The sequence below is a fragment of the Galleria mellonella genome, unplaced genomic scaffold (assembly GCF_026898425.1).
Source record: "Galleria mellonella isolate WM207_F2 unplaced genomic scaffold, CSIRO_AGI_GalMel_v1 utg74, whole genome shotgun sequence".
In the NCBI taxonomy this organism is placed as follows: Eukaryota; Metazoa; Arthropoda; class Insecta; order Lepidoptera; family Pyralidae; genus Galleria; species Galleria mellonella.
Genome location: NW_026442147.1, coordinates 3,862,172 through 3,874,480, shown reverse-complemented (window position 1 = coordinate 3,874,480; position 12,309 = coordinate 3,862,172). Strand labels below are relative to the sequence as shown.

Here is a 12,309-nt window from a genome sequence, read left to right as displayed (position 1 = left end):
TTATAATACATGTCTTTTTTGACATTATAGTTATGTCTTATAAATACAATAAAATACCTTTCTCTTTAAAAATGTTTTATTCATATATTAGTTAATATTTCCTTCTAGTTGATAAATTAGATCGAGATTAAATGCCAATGGAAATGTAATGCATCTCTTGCTTTACCCAATTTCATCTTGTGTATACCATTTAAGTCATTGATTATTTTGTCATTTCCCTTTGATTCTATTAGGATTGTTTGATAGTCTCTTCAACACCATTTTCATATACTTATTAGTGTTATTTTTATTAACTTCTGCCTTTTTAGATAATTCAATAAAGTTCTGCTGAATAAATTCTTTATTTACTTTGCCTGTTGTTTCATTAGATGGTATAAAGATTCTTGATTTTTTGTGAGTTCTATACAAATATGAACAGCTAATGGCATTATTTGTGGTTTCACTAACATTAATGTTGACTTCCTTTTTAGTAATATCTGTCATATTCACTTCAGTATTATCCATTGGCACATCCTCAATCTTCTCATAGCATTTTGCTATGTTTAATATTTCATTTGAAAGATCAGTCAAATAGTGCTTTTTTAGTCCTAAGGAACTTGTAGGTATACCAAAATATTCTGCACTGATCTTTCTCAGTCCTGGTAAACAGATAACTGGTGTTTGTGTGCGTATGCAACTCTCTAGAATAGGTTGTATTATTAATTTGGGATTAACCTCTGCTTCTAAAATGATAACAGAGCATTCACCAGATTGTATAGCAGAACTGCATTCTGTGATGCCAAATAACAAGCCATCAATTTTTCTGCAAATACATCATTATATAATATAAATATTAAACATGAATGTAAATAAATAATGTAAATATTAGCAATTCATAATATGATAACACATAATACTGACACTTAATAAAGTAGGTACACTGCAATTTATTTATTATCTTAAGACAAAAGAAGCATAACTACTGACATATCAATGCAATCAAAATTACCTATAGTAACTAGAATGCTGAAATTTATATGTTGAAGTTCCTTACAGAGTCATGGGCATATTTAAGAGGGAGGTGGGTAGACTGTCCATCCCATAGTTGTGTAGTTTTTTTTTCTAATGGATGATGATGGAATGTTATTGGTATGTTTGTTGGGCACCAATAAGGGTTAATAGATTGATAGACCCCATTACTAACAGTCCCTTTCACCCTCAGTTGTCTGGTGCTCACCCCAACATTAGAAGTGGAGTTGTCAAGTATGAGAAAAGATATATCTAACATTTTAATCTTGCCTGATTCTAAACAATAACAAAAGCAAAGAAAAAAATACTAACAATACTAAACACAAGTAATTCTTTTTTCCAACCTATAAAATAATATTAAAATCACTTACTTTAGTTTAGGTGGTTTTGGTCTTTTTTCTTTGGGAATTAATTTTAGCTCATTCCAATGTAATTTTTTGAATTCTGGTATAGGTATCTTGTACTTCATTAAAGCTTTATTTACTAAATGTTTATGTTCATCTAAAACCACTGGCCTGAAAAAGAAATATAGGTTTTTGTATAGATGAATACAAAAGAAATGTAGTATTAAAAGATGGAAGGTATTGGCACTGAATTCCTTTTGCAATCAAACAATTTGGTTTACAGATTTCGATTAATATTTCTTAATATGTAAATGAAATGTTTCCATAAGGATTAGTATAATTAGTCTTTATATTATCAAACATATTTAGTGTGTTGTTGTAAGGTGCTAATCTAGTAATTGTAATTAACACATTCTCAGGTTTTCAAATTTAAATTCAATTCAAATGTTTGTTGAATATGTAAATTGAATGTCTAAATATTGCATACGGATAAGTACATAATATATAATACATGATCTGAATATAATTATTAATACTCATGGGAAATTAAATAGTTATTCTAAAATCTATAACTGTCATTAGTTAGCCAAAGCCTAATAAAAAAAACTTACAATGCCTATAAAATTATTTACATAACCTCAACATAATTTACGATCATCATTTTAGCAGCTAGCTATCGTCTACTTTTGCCATAAACATAAACTATCGTGAATCTTCTCACAATTCATGACTCAGTTATCAGTCATTGTCGGTGATTAGTAATCACGAAATAAACTAACCAAAATACTGGATCAGGCCTACACAGAACATTTTTAACAGTCTTTTTAAATTTCCCTTTGCTTAATTTCTTCTTTTGTGGTAAAGTCACAGCTTCCATTTTTAATATTAATTACTATAAAACCCTTTTAATTTTGATGAACTTAAACCTAATTTTCCAGCTTAAGTTTCCATTTTTAAATAAAATAGATATTAATGCGAATGTAATAAATTGATATATAGCAAAATAAAAATTATTGACATTTAAATTAGTGTTGCAATCTCCAAAAATATTAGAATCGATTCATGTAATCGACTAATCAATAATACTTATACTATGTAAATAATAAATCAATTATATTTATTAAAATACCGTCAACTTAAGACCCTTATATATGTAATGATTATATTATGTATAGTGAGAACTGTAATTTTTGTTTTACACATATTAAATTACTTAATTTTAGGACCCTGTAAGATCAAATTCACCTACTTTGTACATTTATTTGAGTCGATTTTATAAGTGTAGATAGTATGCTTAAGTAAAACTATGAAAAAAAAACTTTTTCTGGCACTAATGCAAACGCTATTGTAATGCTGGTGTATGGCAAATAATCACTACATTATAGTGATCCGCGATTTTACTAATTTGTCTACTGATTATTCGAATGAGCAATTCATTAGGATTATCCTAATTATTTTCAGATCATTTGACTACTAATGTCACCCGACTACTAATTTTATTCACAATACGCTTCTACTAATAGTTAAAATCATTGGTTAGTAGGTATTGTTGCATAATTTGGTACGAACAGAGTCTGGTCGACTCGAACCATTTATTAATAATAATGTATATTGGAAAGGAATGTAGTTGACCGTAGTTTTTTTTAGGCGTCACTCATTATCCCCTATAGGTAAGGTAGTAGTGTGATAGTAGTGGATACAGGGAACTGACTTGGTAGTAGTAAATACAGAAAAGGGCTTTGTTTTCATTATTCTGATCGACCACTAATTAGTATAATCATTCGAACATTAGTATATTACTAATTTAGTAGTCGAATTATAAAATTAGTAATTACTAACTATTTGAATAATAAAATCATCGAAATCGCGCACCGTTACTACGTTATAGGACATGGCTTTCTCGGTTTGAAGGCATATACCATTTTAAGGGTTTGTTCCTCATACTTGAAACTTATTTGTACAGATCTCCAAGTAGCCGTTCTCTAGATATTCATTTACATTTATGGGAAAGATGTTTATTGCACTCTTCCGTCAGGGACCTTTGTTTTTAATATGGTGTAGGAATAATAGCATAACTCGTTTCTCGTAAAATAAATACTTTTTAATTATTAAAATAATTTTGATAAACATTTTGATCGCATAACAGGATCATGTAAAAGACACGTATAATTAATAGTAGCAAAAAAGAAGACGAAAAGAGAACCTCCAACTTATTGTGGTGCCTATATATATGTTAATAGTAGAAAATATATAATCAGTACCTACATTTTAGTATTAGGTACCTATCACATTTTATTAAATACATCTTGTGCTGATATCTTATGATGATATAATTATCATATTTTTTAAATTAATACAATTGAATTAAATTTAGTCTTTAACTATCTTAACCTCGCGACTACGATTGAGTGATACAAAAATATGTTGTACTACTAATCTTTCAATAATAAGATAGGATATCGATTATCTATAGTCCAAATATTATTTAAAAACTATTCAGCTAGTTAAGTATAACAAAGTAACAACATCCAAATATAAAAACATCCAAACATTCAAATAACAAATCTTCATGGGCGCTTATGCCCTTTTGATAACTGAGTACAAGCTAGGTACATCATCATTATTTCAGCTAAAAGATATACAGTACTTGCTGAATAAGCAAGCGCGCCTAAACGACAAATAATGAAGTGAGGATTGCTTTAGTTATATGACTTCTTGCGTCATCACCCACTATTTACCTCTCGTGAGTGCTGGAACGTCTGAACACCCACAAAGTCGGCATCCCTGCAAATATCATTACAAACTTCCTATTTTATATAACAATAGGTTTAAAAACACAATATCTGCACTATACAAAAGTGATAAAACAAGAAACAAATTTTCCATTGGGTGGGACGTCAGAAAAATGGATATACCTCGATAAATAAGTAATAGGTAGTATCTAAAAAAATTTATGCTCTAGAGATGTGGTGCTGGCGACGACTGCTGCAAATACCTTGGACTGCCTTTCGAACTAACGTTTCCATTCTGAATGAACTGAAAATCAGAGAGAGATTGTCGTCAACTGTTCGTATACGAATTCTCAAATACTTCGGCCATATCATCCGGAATGAAGATTGTATGGAACGTTTAATTGTCCAAGGAGCGGTACAAGGCAAACGTTCTCGGGGTAGATCGCCAACGCGATGGACTGACCTCATCAAAACGGCCACACAGAAATCTATTGTGGAATGCTCTCGCTCGGCGGCGAACAGAAGTAGATGGAGACATATTGCGAGGACCTCAATCGCGAAGGAGAGCCTCACCGACGATCCACCGTCATTGTGAAAACCACGACCACTCTGCCAAGAGTGTACGACTGAAGAGAGAGAGAGTATCTAAAGAACAATCTGTATCTATACCAACGACGTTACACATTACAAACTATGTGCTTTTATGCAGATTATTATGTAGTGCTGTTCCTACAAATACAGTTGTTCTTTTTCGATAATTTTATAATAGCTTTTTAGCCTTTATTAATATAAAAAATATTTTCTTAGATTTCTTTTTGAGACCTTATTAAAAAGCATCCTTATTATTAAATACCGACTCTAAATTGAAGTAATGCGTTACGTTAATTAACTTACAGTATAATTTTGTTATTAACTGTATATCTAGTTGTTATGTTGATAGACTTTTTTCATGGGATGTCAAACAAGCTGACGGCCCACCTGATGGTAAGTGGTAACCGAATCGGTCTAATTTTAATCCATTTTTTATTGTAAGGTAAAAACTGCATTAAAAGATTAATTCATGTATTTAAATCTTTAGATTCATATCTATGTTTGTTCTACCCCAGTGTAAGTAATAAATACTATATCAAAAATGAGGTACTAAATTCGACGATATTTTTACGACATTTTATGTAGTTTATGTTACGGAATATAATCTTAGCTAATTGTAAGCCGATTTTGATATTTTTTCTCAATGTTAGAGATTATTGCTGATCAGATACTAATTTGTTACGACTGAAATCGCAAGTTCTTTGTTTAACATATACCTACATTTTGAATAATTAAAAACAACTATGGGATTTTCATTCGACTTCCAAAAAGAAGGTTACCAACACGGCGGTAGTTTTTTATGTTTATTACTTCATAACTCCGTCAGTTATAAACCGATTCGGAAAAATCTTTTTTTTTTTCTGATAGGATATATTTTCAGATTGGTCCTATAGAATCAATATCATTTGATTTGATTTAGAAATTTTATCAAAATAGGTTCTGTAGTTTAGTTTTTAAATCAAAAAAACTGTTCTCTTTTTTAAATAAAAGTGTATTGCCACGATTAAAGTCGGGGTTTTTTTAAATACAATCTCAAAAATAAGTAGGTATTGTATCTTTTTTTTATTCAACATAGAATGGCAAATAAGCTGACGGCCCACCTGATGGAAAGTGATAACCGTCGTCTATAGACATGAGCAGTACCATGCACATAACTGAGTACCTATACTGTTTCGTTCATGATACCTCTAATGCATTGCCATTCCTGAAGACTTATTATGGTACAATATAGGTGCTTACCGTTTTCTTTCTGATATTATTTCACTCGGCTCCACATTAAGATTCCTTGTGTCGTGAAGACTAAATAACTTCCCTTGACCTGATCGTAGATTAAAATTTATATTTGTTCTTTTTTATATATTGCTAAGTTTTAAATAACTGTAATAATAACAATTAAATTATTATTTAGTTTCACATAATTTCAACTTTTTAAAAACTATGCGTTCTACTAAAGTTATTTTACAAACTTTATTACCCGCCACAATAGAACTTCAGTGCGTGACAAAGGACGTTGTAAGATAGTTGCTTAGGAAGTTGCAAAAAAGGATGCATTTTTTGTTGAGGCTCGGTTTGGCGAATAGCTCATTGTTCGAGTTTAGGGTGTGGGGCGGGGAGTGTAATCACTGTAGTTGGGGTGCAATAAAACTTTTACCTGAGTGTACCCCAATGGTGTCTCACAAATGTTTAGCAGTGCATTACTGACTCTTCACCGAGGTTGTATACTTGTATTTGGAATAATGTCGCGCAAACTTGAGAAATGGTTATTAGTGCAGTGGAACAGTGATGGTGAGCGAGATATTGTGAATGTGAGATGCCTTGTGGACTCTAATGTGGACTTGAGGACTGGATGTCCGGTAAATCTTATGATTAAAGGAGAGAAGAAGGCTGGAACGCTTATTGCCAGATGTAGTAAGTAGCCGTGTGCTTTTTTTTCTTTTTTAATGTAGACTAATAAATAGTGAATCTTGTATAATCTTTCTTTATATACATGTGCTTATTAGTATTTATCCACTGCTATGTTCATGTGACTAGAATATATTGATAAACCGATATGGATATGGATAAAAATATGTTCCCCTATTCCAAATACAACATGAAGGTATACCAAATTTCATCACGTCGTATTAACTGATGAGGCGTCTAAAGGTAACAAACAAACTAACATTATTTATAATATTAGTAAGGATTTATTTTATGCACTGTTATTTCGATGAAAAGACGTTAAGATTGTTTATTATGTCGAGTATCACTTAAGGAAAAGATATTATAAATACATTACTTAATCACACTATGGGTATAAACGGCTGGATTGATTTGAATGAATTTAGTACATAGGTAGACCATAAATAGTAATTAATAACACAGAGGGCATAATTTATGCAGATCCTCGCAGGCAAACCCGCGGAATGTATGTATAATGTAGTAACTAGTTATTTTTTTAATGGATGAAAATGGAACAGTAGGCTTTCCTACGTTATCGATACTCACTGGCAGGGTATCAGTGAAGGATGACAGGTAAAGATGAAGTAGGCGTTTTTATGGGTGAAAATGGAATGGTAACCCCGCCCGCGCTAATGGGATACGCCGGCGGAGCACCAGTGAAGGGTGATAGATGAGAATGAAAACAGGTCAGTTAGCCCATCATGATGAATTCATCAGGAATTAACCATGATAGTTTACAGGGGGAACCCTGAGGAGGTCGACCTGGTTGGGTATATTGCTAGCAATGGGATTCTCAGTCTTCATTACTAACAATTCCTTTCCCCACAAGATGAAGTAGGTCAGTAACCCGTCTTAATCACGATGGTTTCCAGGGGGAAATGGGCAGAGGTAGGCTTAATAGGATGTACTGCTGGCAATGAAGGTTAATCTCTCCATTATTATCAATCCACGTGGTTTTCCTGGAAATCATTTTTAATGCGCGAAAGTGAGTTGGGGATACCATTTCACCCGCGCTATCGGTATATGCTAGCAAAGTGCTAGTGAGTGATGACAGAAAAGAATGAAGTCAGGTCAGTTGGCTCATCATGACGAATTCTCCGAGTATGAAACAATATGGCTTCCAGGGGGCACCGCATAGAAATCAATTTAAGGGGGGAGGGGGTAGGGATTGTTAGTAATGCGGAACACCAGTTGCATTGCTAGCAATATACCTTATTAGGTCGACCTCCACGTGGTCCCCCCTGGAAATCATCGTGCTGGATTCCAGATGTATTTATCACGATAGACTAACTGAACTGCCCTGTCATTCTCACCTACCGTCCCCCACTGGTGCCCTGCCAATGTATACCGATAGCGCAGGCGGGGTTACTATTCCATTATCATCCATTAAAAAAATAAAACGCAGACGGGGTTAGCATAAAATGTATTTTTTATTAAATAAAATATGCGTATTACTAAAAATAATACCATATAGGTACTAATATTGTTACTCCGAAATTGTTAACACTATTATAATAAAACAGATGAACGTCGTCTACTTGAGCAAATGGTGGGTCAAAAGAGGTCAGAAGGCACAGACATCGCATCAGACGAACAGACCAAGCAAGAGCCAAGCGACTTCTCATCTAGTGGCTCGTCATGGGAGCCGAGCGATAACAACAACTCTGATTCCGATGAGGTAATAGTGCATAGACTTTTTTAATTCAGAAATAAAACAGGATAATTTTATAAACTTTAATTAGTATAATATATAAATAAAATATAAATAAAAAGAAATATTAAAAAATAACTAACAGAAAATTGCTGGTTGATTGACGTACATGTATAGATTCGATTACCTGCGCTAATTGTTAGTATATCGGCGACTATATTGATACTTATATACTCACCTTAATATTTCAGGAAGAACAACCAAAAGAGAAAATAGTATCTGACAGAAAGAAATACATAATTGAAAAATCTAGGACCAAAAGGAAGACTCTTACACCATCTCACAGAGCTAATGCAGTCATACCAAAAGCAATACAGAATGCAAGTAGCAGTGTGAAAACTGATAACAATAAAAAAAGAACTCTTTATGATGTTGTTAGAGAAACAAACGCAGACAAATCCTTATCAGATGGACAGGGTGCTCTACCCCTGACTGAACTAACACTGCAGAATGTCACCATTGACTTTAACGATATTATTGGTATGAGACGATGTTTTTATGATTTGTTCAAAAAGGTAAAAGATATGAGAAATTTAAAAATTGATAGTGGTAGTAATGAATGTGACAAAAATAAATCAGAAATAGAATGCGATCAAGATCTATCCAATGATGAAAAAGAAAGTGGAGGAAATGAAGAGTCTCATCGTTTTGAGGACGCATCGCTCGTAAATAATGAATATAATGCACACGAGGTTAATAAAGACAAAGTTGAGATACCGTTAGCATCTAATGTTGGTGAAAATGAATGGGTAAGGCTTACTATATTCTTCTACTGGTAAAAAAAAAAAATTAAAGATGTATAATACTACAATAGAACTCTGATTACATTTTATTTCTTTTAGGTACCCATAGGAAGTGGAAAAACATTGATACATAAAGACAGTTTTAGAAAAGTAAATTGGAAATCTTACACAATAGCAACACGCACATTATTGTTGGCTGCATTTCCACGAAGGTATGGTTTCAAACATGTTTTGTTCGAATACAATGTAAAAACGTGTTAAATGCTATCTACTATTGTACATATCTCTCTTTTTGTTGTGCTCGTAAATACTTACCCATTGTTTAATGAATGTGTTGATGTTTTTCTATATAAGCCAGTAGTTTAGTTTAAAATGTATTCCTATTTAGGTTTAAGATATTATTTTAATAAAGAATAATTTATAATATTCTAACATAAATTACATGTTTCAGGACTTTAGCTACACATTCATTAACTGGAAAAAAGTCACCTGCATTTCAGAATAAACCACCAAAAATGTGTTTAGATCCGAAAATTATATCTGACATTATCATCGAAATAATAGGCAGATTCAAAGTTAAAGAAAATTTAGTCAGGTAAGAGTTTGTAATATATAAAGTTTTTGTATGTATTAAAAATGGAATTGTGTAGAAGATGCGAGTATAATTATGATTTTTATATTAATCATCATCATCATCATATCGAGCCTTGATTGAGGGGGGTTTGCCAGTAGTTGCCACGTTTGGGAGGCAGATTGGCAACCGCAGTTAAGTTTTGGTGATCTTTAAAGCGGGACGCTATTGCATATCACTCAACCTTTAGACCTTAGTTTCTTTAGTCGTCTTTTACGACACCCATGGGAAAGTTAGGGGTAGGCCATTGTATTGATTATATTAGTAACTATATTATATATTTATACTACATTACATTATATGTACATTTTAAAACTTACTTTTGGATATATTTTACTTACTTTATAGGTCTTTTAATAATTAGACTTCTAAGAAACAGGCATGTTGCAATTTTTTTTTATATATTGGCCAATCTTGTGGTTACTTACAGAATTTTTACTAAACTACATATATAAATATATATTAATAAGCGTTTACTTTTTATTTACAGAAGTATTATCACAACTAAATGTGCAGATGAATGTAAAATGTACAAGGCTAGACTCGTAAAGAAGAAATTAGCGCTCATAAAAGAGAAATCTGCTACTAAACAAGAAGTTGAAAATAAAGAAGACACACCAGCACAATAAAATTTTAAGAATATAAATTCTGAAATAATGCCTATGCAATAATCTTGTTTGTTTTGTTGATTGTCTCGTTTACGGTTTACGTTTAGGTACTTAACCTAATTATAACACATAAGTAATAACATTTTTATGTTTGTATTTAATATTATTTTTAATGGTACGTTTGAAAATTTGAAACAGGGACAGGCTTAGATTATATAGATAGAGCCTCAAGCTTAAAAAACGGGCCAACTTTTTGTCAGCTAATTGTCAAATTAGCTGACTTGTTCTTTTAGTGTTCCATATACTTACATTTTAACGTATCTTGTATCTTGACGTATCTATATTTAATTAAAATGAGTTTTTGCGCACTAAAAAAGAGCAAAAATTATAAGACGAAAAATAAAACTAATAAACAAATCTCTTTTTACCGGTAAATATCTTTGATTTTAAGCATAAATATAATTATAAATATTTACATTTTTTTTTAAGAATTTGCGCTATAATTAGTGCTATAAGCATACGAAAAATCTCCCCACAAGTGAATTAAAATTTCCGAAATGAGTAGTAGATGTAGTTTTTTTTTTCAATAACAATTATTTCTAATTATTATTTGTTTTTATTTTATAAATATACTATTTATGTAAATAGATAAATAGAGATATTATTTAGTAGTTACTATAGAGACTTTGTTATTTGATAGATTGCTTTCAAAATCAAAATCTAAAGATTCGTGTATACTTTACATGTGAACCCGGTGACACAATTGATAAAAATGATCGTTAGTTTTATTTTCTTTATTATTTGACCGATTGCATTCAAAATCGATATCCGAGGATCCGCATACATTTCAAATATGGATCCGGTATAAGAATTAATAAAAATGGCCGCCATTTTTATATTCTTTATTTAACTGATTGCTTTCAAAATCAATATCTGAGGATCCGTATACATTTCAAATATGGATTCGGTGTCATAATTAATAAAAATGGCCGCCATTTTTATTTTTTATATTATGTGACCGATTGCTTTCAAAATCGATATCTAAGGATCCGTATACATTTCAAATATGGATCCGGTGTCAGAACTAATAAAAACGACCGCTATTTTTACGAACTTCACCTATTTACCTTAATCTAAAGTAATAATTTCTAATTTTGTAATACTGTCGCGTACACAATTGTAAGAAAAAGTTGACTCCCTTTTTTGAAGCATTTGTATGGAGACACTATCTATATAATCTAAAGGAAAGGTTATTAATTAATAGAAATTTTATAAAATTAAAGAATTAATAAAAATGCATAAAAATATTTATTGTTTGTTTGATTAAAATATTTTTAATACAAAATGCTATTACTACAATAATAAAAAAAATATTGACTAGAATTAGCAAATTGTTTTCACCGCTTTAGTGTCTGAGCTGTCTGAAAGTATATTCAAATGCACTTTTTTTTTAATTAAGAGGTTTTCTATGCAAAGATATCAATCGTGGTGATTTCCTGTTTTTTCCCCGACTGAAAAAGGGTAATACTTTTGGATGTAAATTTAGACTATTGGCACTACATCAAGACTTATTTAGACTACATGTAATTTAGCCCTTTTATGCTCTTTCCTTATTAGATTTGATAATCAAGTTCACAGCTCTCCAAGTAAATTATAAACAATAATTTCGGAGAAATTACTTGCATTTAGAATGTCTTTTAGTGAGTTCTTGGGGTTACGGGCCAAAGAAAACGTTTTTTATTGTGGGAATATACTTTTACTGGAGGTAAACATATAACTCGTATTAATTATTGTAATACACAAAAAAACATGGACACTCTTAAAAATAACCTTACAGACAGTACAGACTAATTAACAAGCAGAGACAACTCATTCGCTAATCTAGAGTATACAATCATGGAATCGAGCTGGGAGGCGGCGCTGGCGGCCTCTGCTCTCTCGAATACCGAGAGTAGGTAATCGAGTGATGGCTACAGACTCCCCCTCCAAGTCACCGGTAC

General features: G+C 31.7%; 2 protein-coding genes across 3 annotated transcripts; one reads left to right on the top strand and one right to left on the bottom strand.

The window, feature by feature from the left end:
• Nucleotides 1-58: 58 nt before the first annotated feature.
• LOC113516046 (uncharacterized) lies at nucleotides 59-2,355 on the bottom strand. Of its 2 annotated transcripts, none has more exons than XM_026900389.2 (3): nucleotides 2,132-2,355; nucleotides 1,380-1,523; nucleotides 59-802 (listed from the first exon to the last, which is right to left on the bottom strand). In XM_026900389.2, exons 1-3 carry the CDS (start codon nucleotides 2,227-2,229, stop codon nucleotides 211-213), a joined length of 834 nt encoding a protein of 277 aa, XP_026756190.2. In that variant the 5' UTR covers nucleotides 2,230-2,355; the 3' UTR covers nucleotides 59-210. The 2 variants fall into 2 exon arrangements, with proteins under 2 accessions (XP_026756190.2, XP_026756191.2); XM_026900390.3 differs by lacking the exon at nucleotides 2,132-2,355 and adding an exon at nucleotides 1,964-2,103.
• A 4,040-nt stretch (nucleotides 2,356-6,395) lies between these two features.
• Nucleotides 6,396-11,546, top strand: LOC113516189 (uncharacterized). The gene is made up of 6 exons (XM_026900569.3): nucleotides 6,396-6,583; nucleotides 8,140-8,294; nucleotides 8,519-9,076; nucleotides 9,170-9,282; nucleotides 9,522-9,665; nucleotides 10,192-11,546. The coding sequence occupies exons 1-6, from the start codon at nucleotides 6,412-6,414 to the stop codon at nucleotides 10,328-10,330; spliced, it is 1,281 nt and encodes a 426-aa protein (XP_026756370.1). The 5' UTR covers nucleotides 6,396-6,411; the 3' UTR covers nucleotides 10,331-11,546.
• The last annotated feature ends 763 nt before the right edge of the window (nucleotides 11,547-12,309 follow it).

What these genes read in the sequence shown, in the direction of transcription:
- LOC113516189 (XM_026900569.3), top strand. Translation starts at nt 6,412, where the DNA reads ATGTCGCGCAAACTTGAGAAATGGTTATTAGTGCAGTGGAACAGTGAT. An exon ending in ACAACTCTGATTCCGATGAG is followed by an intron (nt 8,295 to 8,518) that starts GTAATAGTGCAT and finishes TTAATATTTCAG; the next exon opens with GAAGAACAACCAAAAGAGAA. An exon ending in TTGGCTGCATTTCCACGAAG is followed by an intron (nt 9,283 to 9,521) that starts GTATGGTTTCAA and finishes TACATGTTTCAG; the next exon opens with GACTTTAGCTACACATTCAT.
- LOC113516046 (XM_026900389.2), bottom strand. Translation starts at nt 2,229, where the DNA reads ATGGAAGCTGTGACTTTACCACAAAAGAAGAAATTAAGCAAAGGGAAA. An exon ending in AGGCCTGATCCAGTATTTTG is followed by an intron (nt 1,524 to 2,131) that starts GTTAGTTTATTT and finishes TTTCTTTTTCAG; the next exon opens with GCCAGTGGTTTTAGATGAAC. An exon ending in CCAAAACCACCTAAACTAAA is followed by an intron (nt 803 to 1,379) that starts GTAAGTGATTTT and finishes ATGTATTTGCAG; the next exon opens with AAAAATTGATGGCTTGTTAT.